The 13,515-nt window shown below is 41.7% G+C and overlaps 3 protein-coding genes across 5 annotated transcripts; all 3 read left to right on the forward strand.

Annotated features, from left to right (window-relative positions):
* Positions 1-3: 3 nt before the first annotated feature.
* On the forward strand, positions 4-678 carry LOC147817436 (trace amine-associated receptor 13c-like; the record flags this gene model as incomplete). Its single annotated transcript, XM_087170753.1, has 1 exon — positions 4-678. A coding segment is annotated over one exon (675 nt), but the record flags the coding sequence as incomplete, so codon positions are not given.
* Positions 679-2,117: 1,439 nt separating this feature from the next.
* On the forward strand, positions 2,118-10,679 carry LOC111645849 (uncharacterized). Its single transcript, XM_023395163.2, has 19 exons — positions 2,118-2,184; positions 3,122-3,190; positions 4,041-4,138; positions 4,341-4,568; positions 4,692-4,775; positions 4,986-5,091; positions 5,214-5,343; positions 5,485-5,728; positions 6,380-6,536; positions 7,245-7,332; positions 7,429-7,491; positions 7,726-7,928; positions 8,194-8,337; positions 8,566-8,753; positions 8,861-9,015; positions 9,099-9,344; positions 9,436-9,598; positions 9,781-9,873; positions 10,099-10,679. Exons 2-18 carry the CDS (start codon positions 3,145-3,147, stop codon positions 9,871-9,873), a joined length of 2,436 nt encoding a protein of 811 aa, XP_023250931.1. The 5' UTR covers positions 2,118-2,184; positions 3,122-3,144; the 3' UTR covers positions 10,099-10,679.
* A 1,090-nt stretch (positions 10,680-11,769) lies between these two features.
* LOC111645871 (trace amine-associated receptor 13c-like) lies at positions 11,770-12,934 on the forward strand. Of its 3 annotated transcripts, none has more exons than XM_023395195.2 (2): positions 11,770-11,945; positions 12,118-12,934. In XM_023395195.2, the coding sequence occupies exons 1-2, from the start codon at positions 11,779-11,781 to the stop codon at positions 12,932-12,934; spliced, it is 984 nt and encodes a 327-aa protein (XP_023250963.2). In that variant the 5' UTR covers positions 11,770-11,778. The 3 variants fall into 3 exon arrangements, with proteins under 3 accessions (XP_023250963.2, XP_087026849.1, XP_087026850.1); XM_087170723.1 differs by having other exon boundaries at positions 11,779-11,851; positions 12,117-12,934; XM_087170724.1 differs by having other exon boundaries at positions 11,782-11,836; positions 12,105-12,934.
* The last annotated feature ends 581 nt before the right edge of the window (positions 12,935-13,515 follow it).

The raw sequence follows: 13,515 nt of genomic DNA on the forward strand, positions 1-13,515 counted from the left end.
GTGTTAGATTACATCATCACATCTGCCTCAGTAGGAACCATGGTGCTCATATCAGTCGACCGCTATGTAGCCATTTGTGACCCTCTGCATTACCCCAACAAAGTCACTGTGAGAGGAGCCTCAATCTGCACTTGTCTTTGTTGGCTGTGTTCTGTTCTGTACAACAGTCTCGTAATAAAGGAGAACTTCGCACAACCAGGCAGGTACAACTCCTGCACTGGAGAGTGTGTAGTTGTCATTAACTATATAGCAGGAGTTGTTGACGTTGTTTTGACCTTTATTGGTCCTGTCACTGTCATCATTGTTCTGTATATGAGAGTATTCGCGGTGGCTGTGTCTCAGGCTCGCGCCATGCGCTCTCATGTCGCAGCTCTCAAGCGTCAGCGTTCAGAGACTGTGTTCGCCAAGAAATCTGAGATGAAAGCAGCCAGGACTCTTGGTGTTGTTGTAGTTGTGTTTCTGACGTGCCTTTGCCCGTATTACTGTTCCTCTCTTGTAAGCCAGAACACCCTGTTTGGTGTCACATCAGTGCCCATTGAGATCTGGTTGTTCTATTTTAGCTCCTGTCTAAACCCGGTGATCTATGCTTTTTGTTACCCCTGGTTTCTGAAATCCGTCAAGATCATTGTCACATTTAAGATACTGCAGCCTGACTCCTGTGAGACCTGCATACTGTAGAGAGAGAATCTGTAGTCTCTGACATGACAGCTTTTCTGTGAAGGACTGAAGCATGTACTGATATCACTGAATTTAAGTCTGGACAAATATAAATATGTGATGCAGGTTTACACCACAATTGTCTATTAATATAAAGTATCTGTCACAGTTTTAACTTTTCTTGTGAAGAGGATATTTCATATTATAACAACTTTTACAATTGTTTTACTAAAGGACCTTTAATTATCTGTTCATCCAACAGCATCCCCTTATGTTTCACTGAATAACCACCTATGTATAGACACCACACTGCCTGCTTCGGCTTGTTGCTATGCATCAAGGTCGGCCTCATATTTTGCCAAGTCTGGCCTGTAAACAAACACATGTCAATGGGGCAACTGCAGTTTTTCCAGGAATCTGGACAGTGATATGAGATATATATTAAATTAAATTACATTATATTATACTATATTATGTTGGGGTTAATACCCTACGTGAAGTACTTCTCTGAATAGTTTAGTCTATAATTGCTTTTAGATGCTCAAAAGAGGAGTGTGTATCAACACCAGCATCACACACACACACACACACACACACACACACACACACACAAAACACCTCTCTATATTGCTTGACCCTTTTACCATTGAATCAAAGTGTGCCAAAGCCCCATCAATCATTGGTGGATGAAACACCATCTCAAATAGAGACAACTGAACTGCTTAAGGACAGACTGGAGTCCGTTCTGTGTGAAAGAAACTGTGTCAATGAAGAAATGTCCTAATCTTAAACAAGCTGAACTCAAACCTTCAAATCTTTTGTTTTTACCCCCCCCCCAAGGAATGTTAGTCCTACTATGGTTTTTGCATATGTGTGTGTTTATGTGTGTTTGTGTGTGTGCGTGCTTGCACCTTCAAGGATGTTTGTGCATGACGTCATACGATCTGATGATCTCTTTAGTGGATCAGTGTGTGACTGGTTGGACACACCTGAGCTTCAGAGTTTTTCCCTGGAGGTGAAACTCACCAGTGACAACTCTTTCCTGCCCTTTTTACATTCCCGACCACATCTCTATTGATTTGAACTGAACATTGAGTTTAAGGACATTTTACAATTAAACACACCACTTGTCCAACCATAGATTATAGATCACACACAACCTATTATCTGTGCTGGATTACGCAATTTATGTTATAAGATTTTCATTAATTATACGGCCCTTTAAGCTGCATTATTCATGATCCGTGACAAGTTGGAGTCATTGATAAGTCTGACACTTGACAGCTTGTAATCAGTCTGCATTAGTGACTCTCAGGTAATTATAGTGTATTTGTAAACTGGAATGTTCCATGACAGAACCCAGTTTGGGAAGACAAAACGTCACAAGAAAAAGTGTGAGAATCTCTTCACTCTGCTGGAGAGTAAACATGTAAATAGACAGAGAGGCAGCCCAAAGAGTGTGCTGTGTCTTCCACACAGAGAAAGAGAGACAACAGCTAATCGACTTTCCTACAACTCCTCCACAGGGTAAGAAAACCTGGAAACCTTTGGCTTATCTCCTGTCTTTTTTTAATACTTCCAAAAGCTTTAGAATAGATTTTTGACAAAAAAAGAGTCATTCCTGAGGTGAAAAAAACATAAAACATAAAATTAAATAGGAAAGATAGGAAAAATAGGAAAAATACGAGTGAATATAAAGATGCAAGGATTTGTCGCCACACTGATGGCCAGAAAATTTTAGAGACATCAGAAGAAGCGATATTTTCACACCATGATAAAGTTTATAATGTTTCAAAATAAGAAAAGAAACTTTCACTCACTGTTATGTTTTGGTCAAATGAAGCATAGTTATTAAATAAATACAGTTCTGACAGTTTTGTGAGGTGTAAACAAATGTGAAGCCCATTTAAACTGCTCCCACATTACCTTAATAATTAAGTTTACACTGACATTATTTACTTCATCAGTTGCTAATAAAAGAAAGTCCATGTCTGCAGAATGTAGGTTGGGAGATGTATTTATTTCTGTAATTTTTTTTATTTAAAAAAAAGAAAAGGAAAGAAATGCTGCATTTCAGATGGTGCCATTGTAATGTCATGGTCTGTCTTTAGTCAAACACTTTGTTCTAGAATAAAATATTTTGTCTCTGTTAGGTTGAAATATAGTCAAGGCTGGTACATGGGTCATTCATGGCCAATGAGCAGTTGAATTTTGAACTGGTATAACTGGATTTATTTAGTCACAATACAGTTGAACTGTCAGGTAAAAATTCTTATCCTCACGAGAATTTAAAAAATGCCTTTAGGCAATATATTATTTGGAGGAGGAGAAGGAAATGAAAAGAAAAACATTACAATTTAAATAATGCCATTGCATATTCTACAATGACGATCTTTAGACTGTTCAGTGTGCAGTATGTACAGGGCTTTGTTTTCTGATTAGAAAAAGTTTACTTGTGTTTCAGGTCGCTGTCAGCGGACAAGCAACATGTTCTGCTTCTTCCTGTACCTGGCTGCACTCAGCATGCTGACAGGTAAACAAGGCTTCACAACTCAAACACAGTCACACTGCATCCATTTTATAACTCATTAGGAAAACAGTATGAGTGAATATTGTACGATGGATGCTGTACATATAGTGTGCATACATCCCTACATATACCTACATGAATCACAAACATAAGCACTAACCTTTTAATACCATCATTCTCTTCCCTAACTCTAGGGGGGCTAGTAGGCAGATTTTATTCACTTTGGACATAGCTAGGCTAGCTGCTTCCATTTGTTTTCAGTCTTTGTGCTAAGCTAAGCTAACCAGCTGCCTGTTGTAGATTCATTTTTACTGTGCAGACATCAACATTTTCATCTTGGCAAGAAAGCAAATGTCAAACTATTCCTTAAACCTCAGTCAAAAACAGTCTGACTAATAACAACCAAATAAAGGTGCCATTTTCAAGTTTTGCCATTGCTACGTAGCTAATGTTAGCATTAACTGCTGTTGCTTACAAGTCTAGAAACATCTCGAGTTCAGCATCAAACTTCATTCCTTTTCTCACCAACAGTTGTCTCCAACAGTGAAAAGCAACACCAATGTTAACTCTTGTCTCAATCATGTCCTTTCTTTCTTCTGAAGTTAGTATGCTTTCCGATAGCGACTCATTGTAGCCTTCAGTCTGCCCTGAAGACGTGGCGCTGCTCAGAGGAGTTATTATAACCTCTTGTCAAGCGACAAACACCACCAGAGAACACTTATATAGCAAATAGCCCCTTTAAAATGGAGCAAATATTGACATCCTGCCCTCATCCTTTTGGACTTACTCTTTATCGGCTTTATTGGTGTAAGAACACATGTAGCTCACAAAGCATGTGTCTCCATGTCCTCAGGTACAACTGCAACAAGCCAAACCTTCACAAACTCTGGGGAGATGAACATCAGCTCGTGTCCGATCACTTATTATGGACAGAAATATGACAAAGTATATGTGAGTAATCTAAATTCTCATATACATGTGGTTCCACCTACTTTCATTATTGTCCTTTGGTACACACCTTAAGTGGAGATCATCTCTGCAGGCCGACAGAGCATGAGCACCAGAACAAGTAGAACTAATTGATATTAGTATATTACTAATATAAATGTGCACTTTATTCATCATGAGGTACATAATGGTTGTGTCTGAACAGGTGGCCTTCAATGCAAGCAGATTTGCAGTTTGCTTCATTGGCGTGTACAAACCTGGGATCAAAAACGACTGTATTGTGATGTCTGGAGGAACAGCCGACAGAGGTGACCTGGCAATACTTTCAAGAGAAATACCCACTGGATCCGGGGTCCATAAACTACTGCCAAACCTGAAGAATGCTGGGAAATGTGTCAACATCATCCCATTAAAAGACAGTCAACAATCTGAAGTGAGAATTTTTCAGTTACATTTTTTGTGACTTCTATAAGTGTCTGTTGTTTAATGAAATAATACATGTGATTAGAAGGACTAGGTCAGTTTCTTCTGTGTCTTCTCCACATCCTGTTGTCAGATTGAACAAGTTGAACTTGGCAACTTTGGGACACAAGCAATTCTGGCAATCAAGACATATTCTGGATACACCCATGTTGATGTGGTGAGTGCTTATTTGTATAACATCCAGAAAATGTGGAGAAATTAAGTGAATATGGAGTGAAAATTACAAAATTATGTTTTTTTTTTATTTAAAGGTACTGCATTTTACACTTTTCTGGTGTTTTATTTGAAGCGTTGATATCCATATAAATATATATTTGTTACAGACAGACAGACAGTTGCTATGATTTGTTTTTGGGCACTTTTATAGGAGGCAGATGCAAAAGTCAACGGCCTCACAGTTTCTAAACAGAAATTCCAGACAGCTGAAACGAGTAAAGGCGTCATCACAGACGTGAGCGGATGCAGACTCTCAGGTCAGCAAATCCAGTGGTTCCTAAAATGGAATTTCAGGCCTCAATAGCAAGATTGTAACAGTCTAAATTGCTGTTGGTTCATTGGTTTACACTTTACCTACATGAACTTTTCCTAACTCTAGGTGTTGCTTATAAGACAAATACGACAGTTAAAGACCCAAACACCTGCTCTACTGTCACCTGTGATGTGAATGGCGTTGCTGGTGCTGTCAGTTACTGTGGTCCCATGGAGCGTTGCCAAGGCGATGGCAGGTAAATATCTGAAGAAGTGATACAAAAGAAATGTCTCCCAAACATGACAAAACAATGACTTGGTCTTGAGTGTTTCTAGTGTTTCAGTCTTTATCAACGCCGATGGTGTTAATCTCTAGCCGCCCTCTCCGCCTCCATCAGATGCGTCTTGAACACCATATGCACTGTGACTGGCTCCACAGTCATTGACTTTGTTGGCAGAGTCCGCTCCGTCCCGGATCGTTGTGGGTACACTCTGATGAGGCCCTCATCTATCCCGGGACTCAAGGTGCTGGGGGTTTTCCAGGAAAGACGCCGTAAAGATGTCAGTTTTTTGGACCGTGTGATTCTGCAGCTGGACCAGGCAGGTGTTCAAATCTCTCTGGAACAAGGTGGCAGAGTTCAGGTAAGTTACCCACTGCTGCAATCGTTATTAACGTGTTTGTTAGTGTGTCAAGTAATGTTTAGCTACATTCACGAAACACGCAGGGTCCACTAGGGTCCATGTAAAATAAATTTCACCATCAGAGGGTTAGGGTTAGGGTTAGGGTTGGGGTACGTGAGGCTTTGATGTAGACATACATGTGCTCACCAATCTGTAGGGTACCAACTGCACATGAGCTGGAAAAGAAACATGAAAGCTGAGTATGAAGAGAAGCTGTGTGGAGGTCTGTCACTACCCTCACCTCGACAGTTCAACTTTAGTGGAAAAAATACAGCAGACCGAGCAGCTCTTCTATTCTTATTGTACGGATATCGCAATTTTGATTTGATTCATAGTGCCCTTGTGTGGAATATGTAGACGACAGTCCACTGTGCATGTATGGAATGTCATTCAAGTATAATTGAAAACCTCTACGCATCTGTGGTGTGTGCAGCCTAACAAACCATCTGGCACACATTCAAACAAATGCAAGTTGTTGACAGAAAGCAGCTGATTTCAGCACGGAGAAAAAATTCTCTCATTCAACCCTGAAATCAAATTTCTATACAACTGCAACATTATTTTTTTTGTTTTTATTTGTCTCCTCCCCTTTGCTCCTCTGCTGTGACAAAGCTGAACAACAAAGTGCTGATGCTCAACGCCACGGCTCAGGTGGTCCACGGCGTGGAGCTCTCTAAGGACCAGATGGGAGTGACCGCTAAGATATCGGCCTCCAACCACACCGTGTCTGTCCTCTTTGATGGCTCCGTCACACTGATCCACATGACAGGTGTGCACGGTTTAAACCCTCAAGGCTAAAGGCAACCACAGAGACTGTTCATATCATATTCCTCTGCGCCCCTTCATACAAACACACTGATTGACATGTTCAGTAAAGTAATTATAGCTGGAATTGTTTTTCTAGACAATGGCAGCTCTCTCCTGGCAGATGAAACAGGAGAGACATTAGTGGTCTTTCACACCCACATAGGTGTTTTCAGTTTTTCGGGCTGATTTGATCTCAGCTGAGTCTGAAGTTGGGGAGAGCCATGGTGGGAGTTGTGGTCTCAAATTCGTCCAGCCTGTGCAGCCAGGTGCAACAAAACTAACAGTCTGTACATGCCCACAAAGTCCTGTGAAGAAAAAGTCTAAGGAATCAAAATAATTGAAAATATAGGGGTATTAATTATTTTAAAGGAGCTATTTGTAAATTTTACTTTTGCTACATAGCTAACATTAGCATTAACAGCTGTTTAGTTACTGCTTAGCATCAAACTTTACTCACCAAGAGCTGTCTCCAGAGGTGGAGAGCAATACCAATACTAACTCTGGTCTTGTAAACGCAATAATGGCTGTAGATCTTTTGCAGTGTAGCATCTTTTTCAGCTGCCCTGTAGTTGTGCTGCTGTACACTTCCCCTTTAAAAGTTTGTTAAGTTATTGATTTTATCTATTAAAAGTTATTGATCTGTCAGACCTTCTCTCCTGAACCTGGCCAGGACCAAGTGGAGCACATATGCCTGGTTTATGTGGCAATTCCAGCAGGACTCTAAGTAAAGAGAAGGTCTCTGAACACAGTGCACCTGGGTAAGAACTTACACACCATGTCCCATCAACTGCTGCTGTCCACCAGTACAAAGCTGTTGTTCAGTCTTTTATCTCATGTTGTGTGTTGCCCCACAGCTGTGAGATACACTACGATGACGCTGCTGACAGTACAATCGACTGCAACGCTACCACTGAATGGTAAATGTAGACAAACACAAAATAAACTTCCCTTCTATTCGTAAACAACCTCTATGGCGTGCCTCACCGCATTTTTCATGTGATAGGAAAGATTTGGAACCTAGACACCAAAACTCAAATATCTACTTTTTTGATTGAGATTTTGTCTTGACAAAGTCCCTTTGTCTTGTGCCTTACTTTCTTTGTCAACTGGTCTTTCATGTTGTGTTTTTCTTCTCTGCATCACTGGGACAGGTGTAATCTCTTGAAGCAAGCTCCCTTCACAGCTTGCAGCAGACACATTGACCCAGAGCCCTTCACAACTGCCTGCACACGGACACTGTGCAAATACCCTGCAGTGGATGGTCTCAAATGCCAGTTCCTGGAGGCCTACGCAAGAGCCTGCACACGCCACAGCAACGTCACAGTGGAGGGTTGGAGGTCAAAGACCAGCTGCTGTAAGCACGTCTTTCAGTATCTGCTGTTACATTTCAAAATGAGAAAGACAATCTAAGATAACATAAAACTGGGAAGAGGCTGCAGTTTGACAAACTTGTTCTCACAATGCACCTGGAAACATTATCCACACTCACTCTAAGTCAGTTCCAGGCCTGATATAATGTAAGACACTAGACCCAAATCACAATCATATACGCTGGCCACTACATGCTTTTTGAAGTGTTAATTATTCCTTCATATTTCTGTCCCTGTGTGTGTTTGCAGCTGCTTTCCCTCAGGACTTTGTCACCTGTCAGGACAGGTTCTGCAGTGCTCATGAGTTCTGTGGTGAGAGCAACAATGGTGCAGAGACTCGCTGCCTCTGTCGGGCCATTTTTGCATCCAAGTACAAATCGACAGGCGCCTTCGGTGAGTCAGCAGTTCTCTTATGTTTCATCTCGTCATGCATGTAATAACATTAAGAATTAATGTTAAATAGATGCACGAAACTCTCAAAGAGTCCTTAAGGAAAATGATAATCCACCTAAAAGATGTTTTTCAGTGTTGAATTCATGAGTGCATGTTCCTCATCCACTGCTGTTGTAACTCATCTGAACAGAAGCTGTATGAACGTAATGTTTTGTAATGGGTGTTCAGGTGAGCCAACGGTCTGCGGGCAGAAGTCTGCTTCGGTAACTTTGGCTAAATGTCTCTTGGAGGACAAAAGCATCGACTACTCTGTCCTACACCTCAACGACCAGACCTGCACGGGTGAAATGGATAACTTGACCCACATGGTGATGTTCAGCTTCGACAGTAGCAGCACCTGTGGTACAGTGGTCACGGTGGGTGCAGTAACTGCTGGAGCCTAAAACTTTCGGATTTATTTAGTGGAATGTAAAAATGGAGCCGAATGTGCAGTAACAGTGTCCGTGTCCATCCGTCCCTGTAGGCAAACAACAGCCAGATTATCTACAAGAATACCATCATGACGCGGAACAGCTCCATGTTTGGCCTCATCAACCGTCAGATCCCAGTGCATATCGACTTCTCCTGTTTTTATAGTCAGCCAGATGTCAATAGCTTAGCTATCAAACTCAAACACAGGTGGGTGTGGTGGGTGTGCAGTATGTAGTTCCACATGTGTCACCAGGAGAAGAACAGAACAGATTTATGTCTTTGCTTTCCAGCTCTGTGATCCAGCAGATTACCTCTGGAGAATGGAGTTACAATCTGAGCATGAAGGCCTACACCAGCTCTGACCGCGTGCAAGCGATCCAGTCAAGCAATGAGATTCAACTGGATGAGAAAATCTGGGTGGAGCTGAAAACGGACGGGCTGGCTGAAAAGATGGTCGTGGTGGTGACCGACTCCTGCTGGGCAACTGATCAGCCGTCGCCAAGTGGAAGCCTTAGATACGACCTCATCATCAAAGGGTGAGACACAGGGGGATGCTTGTGGCGCTCAAACCTTCCTTCGTTGTTGCTGTCCACCCCCTGTCATGTCTGCTTTCCTGTTTTTGAGCAGCTGCCCTAACCCTGCTGACCAGACCGTGAAGGTGGAGGGCAATGGACTGGGAACATCCAACTACTTCTCTTTCAACACCTTCCAGTTCTCTGGCAAGACTGGTGACGTCTACCTGCACTGCAGAGTAGAGCTGTGTGTGAGGCAGGGTAATACCTGCACCCCGGTATGAACCGTTCCTGAGTTTATTCGCAGAAGTGCACAAATAAAAATGTGGGTCTGAGAATACTGGCACAAAATGGAAAATATAGTCCATTGATAGCATCCGGTGGTTTGGATCGCTGTCTGGCTTTAAAACCCTGTGCAGACCTCAAGCCAAACACTGAATTTCTTTGAACTGTCTTCCAGACGTGCAGCCAGGCTGAGAGAAGGCGCAGATCTGCCATGCCAAAGTACAAGGATGAAAATCCTGCCTTCATCAACTTGGCCTGGACTTATTAAGTAAGTCGTGCTAATCAATCGCATCAGTGCAAAATTCCAGGTCATTGCTGCCTGTGAAAACCATGCATCTCCAAAACATCAGTTTTAGATGAGCTGAGAAAAAATGGCTGTTTTCAGCCTTGTCATGTTGCATTTTTGAGACAATCCAATGGGTTTTTAAATATGGTCTCAAAAGTCCCATAAACAAATAAAAACTCATTACTCACATTGGCTTACCTTTTTTAGGTTTCCATGGAGACTCGGACCGACTGGAAAGCCCGAGACACAAAATGATTCCTGTTTTAGCTTTGTCCTCCATCTGTGATCTTTGCTGTGAATCTCTGTTAGCGCATATAAACGTAATCAGACACCCACACTGATCTGTATCAAGCTTTTGATATGTTTGGTCTTTCTGGAATTGTGTCCCCTGATAGGAGGAAAATTATTTCATTGGTGAGGTTCTGATTTGATTGGCAGCACATGACACAGGCACAACCGGTAAAGTGTCTGGGAGAAAGCACCAACCAAGGCTTGATAGGTAAACACGTAAACGTTGATACTGTAAGATTTACAGCCAAACCAGACATGTAAAGTTGATCGTATCAGGTTCTGTCACATATCAGTTGGTGATGGTCCCACCATGTTTGTTGTGATTGTTGGAACCCTTTTCTGCTATTTGCAAACATTCCTCTGACCAGGTTTGGATAAAAATGCAAGGCCTTGCGAACAATGTGGGAATTGTTTGATGTTAAAACCTGCAACCCTCAGTCTGTGGCCTGAACAACATCACAACATGCTGCATCCCTTACCTGTCTTTACTATGATATTGCACATTAAATAAAAAGTGAAATACTATATATGCTTTGAGTCCCTTTTTAGGTAATGCAATAACAGAAGTAAATATTTCTGCTGTGTCCTACTTATTTATGCTAATTTATGATTAGAGGTGCAATAGTTCACTGTTATCAGATATGATGGAATAAGGTTCACCAAACATGCAAGATTTCTGGCCCTGTTTTTATGGTGCTGGACTGACGGGCTCAAGCAGAGCTCTGATGGTTCAGTATTTTCCTGACACTGAAATTCTCATAGCTTGTTTTTGTGGTATTTTGGTTCTCAGTGCAGAGCACACAGTGCACAGGTGAGAGGAGGAGCTCAAATCCCAGTCAGCCAGTGGCCTGTCAAAACATCGATAACGTTTTTGAAGTTTTTACCTGCTCCGTCAGCGTCATTTGTGCGGGCGGTTCCAGCAGATAATTTCTTTCCCAGTCCGACCGTGGAGGCAATACTGGTCTGGCTTTACCGAAATGGAGAATGCTGTGAGCTGCTAAAGGGCTCCAGCGTGATTCGCTACATTATGTTAGGTTCATTAGTGACAGTCGCTATGATAACGTTAGATAACTTGCTGTCTAACCTTAACCCTAACAACAGCCGACATGAACAGGCAACATGAACAGGCAACATGAACAGACTGAGGACAAACCAGACATGAACAGAACCGACACAGACAAAGGGGAGCACAGAGACCACAAGTGAGGCAAGGGTGATTGAACACAGGTGAAACACATTAGGCAGACAATCACCAAACAGAAGCAGGACCAAGACAGGAAGTAAAAACAGAGACACACAAGGAAACCAACTACAAAATAAAATAGGAAGTGACAAAATCCAAACATAAACTCAAACAAAAAGTGTCTGCCATGGCAAACCATGACAAAAGGATTTGTTTTGGTCTGGGATCTAATAATGACTGTGCACAGAGCAAGGGAGGGAGGGGATTTGTTTCTAAGTAACAGCCGATGTTTTTGTAATATGATGTTGTGCACTGTGATGAGGAGGGAACAAAGAGCTAGATAAGTTAAATGACAGAGAGGGTCAGTTGCTAGAGCTCGGCAGCTCTCCTCTCCTCCTCCTCCTCTCTCTCTGATGATGATGGAGGGAGTTGAACTCTGCTTTCCACAACTCAACAGTTCCTGCAGGAAGCTGAAACGTCCTCACTCTGACACTTTGCTTATTAACAGTGTGCTGTCCTTCACCTCTTTGCTCACTGCGACTCTCAACCTGCTGGTCATCATCTCCATCTCCCACTTCAAGTAGCTACACATTCTAATTATATCACGGGTAGCTGCACAGAGTAAATTACTGCAAGAGAAAGAGTACACAAAATGCTTTTGAATTTGTTGTGGTTTTGGTCTGGTTTTATCTGCTGCAATGATATTTCATAGTGCAAATGATGATTAGTATGTTGCTTTCTTATCTCTCCAGGCAGCTCCACACCTCCACCAACCTCCTCCTCCTCTCTCTGGCTGTCTCAGATTTTTTCGTGGGCTTCATCATGTTCTTTCAAATTTTCTTCATAAACGGTTGTTGGCTCTTTGGTGACATCATGTGTCTTCTGTATGTTGTTTTAGACTACCTTATTACTTCTGTCTCCATAGTAACCATGGTGCTCATATCTATTGACCGCTATTTGGCTATTTGTGACCCCTTGCATTACCCCACCAAAGTCACTCCAAAAAGAGTTAGAATCTGTGTTTCACTGTGTTGGATCTGTTCTCTCTTCTTTACCACTGCGCTGATGAACGAAAACCTGAAACGACCAGGCAGGTATAATTCCTGTGCTGGAGAGTGCATACTGGTCTTTAACTTTATTGAACAATTTGCAGATTTTATTTTAACTTTCATCATTCCAATAACATTCATCACAGTTCTGTATCTGAGAGTATTTGTGGTGGCTGTGTCTCAGGCTCGTGCCATGCGCTCTCACATTACAGCTGTCACACTCCAGCGTTCAGAGAGAGTAACTGCTAAGAAATCTGAGATGAAAGCAGCCAGGACTCTTGGTGTCGTTGTAGTTGTGTTTCTAATATGTCTCTGCCCATATTTCTTTTTCACACTTTCAGGCCAGGACACTTTACTTCATGCTCCATCTGCTATCTTTATAATGTGCCTGTTCTACTTAAACTCCTGTTTAAACCCTATCATCTACGCCTTTTTCTATCCCTGGTTTAGAAAATCTGTTAAACTCATTGTTACACTTCAAATAATGAAGCCTGGCTCCTGTGAGACGAAGATATTGTGAGGAGACGCTGTGGAGTCACTGTAATAAGGCCTTTAGGTGTGTTTCAACATAACCCTAACCCAAAGTCAGGCCAGTACTACAGAGACAGTCAGGCATTTTCTACAAACAGAACAATAATTCCCTCACTTTGAGTCAATTAACTATAAATCTATATTGTCTCACAGCACATTAGACTTTAGAGAAAATAATCCTTAAAAGATCTGATTCATGTTTCAGTATTTTTTTTTTTTTTTAACCTCCAAATGTGTGAAACAATCCTTAAATAAAATACATTGTGCTTTTGTGAAGAATTAGAAGAACTCTTTCTTCTCGGCCTATTTTGTGGATTTTGCATATTTATGAATGGGTGTCATGATAAATATAAATACTTTAGAGACACATTAGTAAAACTTTATTATGGTTTGTCAGAGAATTGAGAAGAAACCCAATGTGTGCAATAGTGCAAATGAGCAGGTAGCAGCATAGATAGATAGATAGATAGATAGATAGATAGATAGATAGATAGATAGATGTGACTTGAGTGTAAGAGAGGATCTGTCAGGGTTTTGAGGTAAGTAGGACCCAAATGCAGCCAACACTTT

The sequence above is a fragment of the Seriola lalandi genome, unplaced genomic scaffold, assembly GCF_002814215.2.
Source record: "Seriola lalandi dorsalis isolate HSWRI2012SDOR001 ecotype SW California unplaced genomic scaffold, Sedor1 jcf7180002054958, whole genome shotgun sequence".
Taxonomy (NCBI): domain Eukaryota; kingdom Metazoa; phylum Chordata; class Actinopteri; order Carangiformes; family Carangidae; genus Seriola; species Seriola lalandi.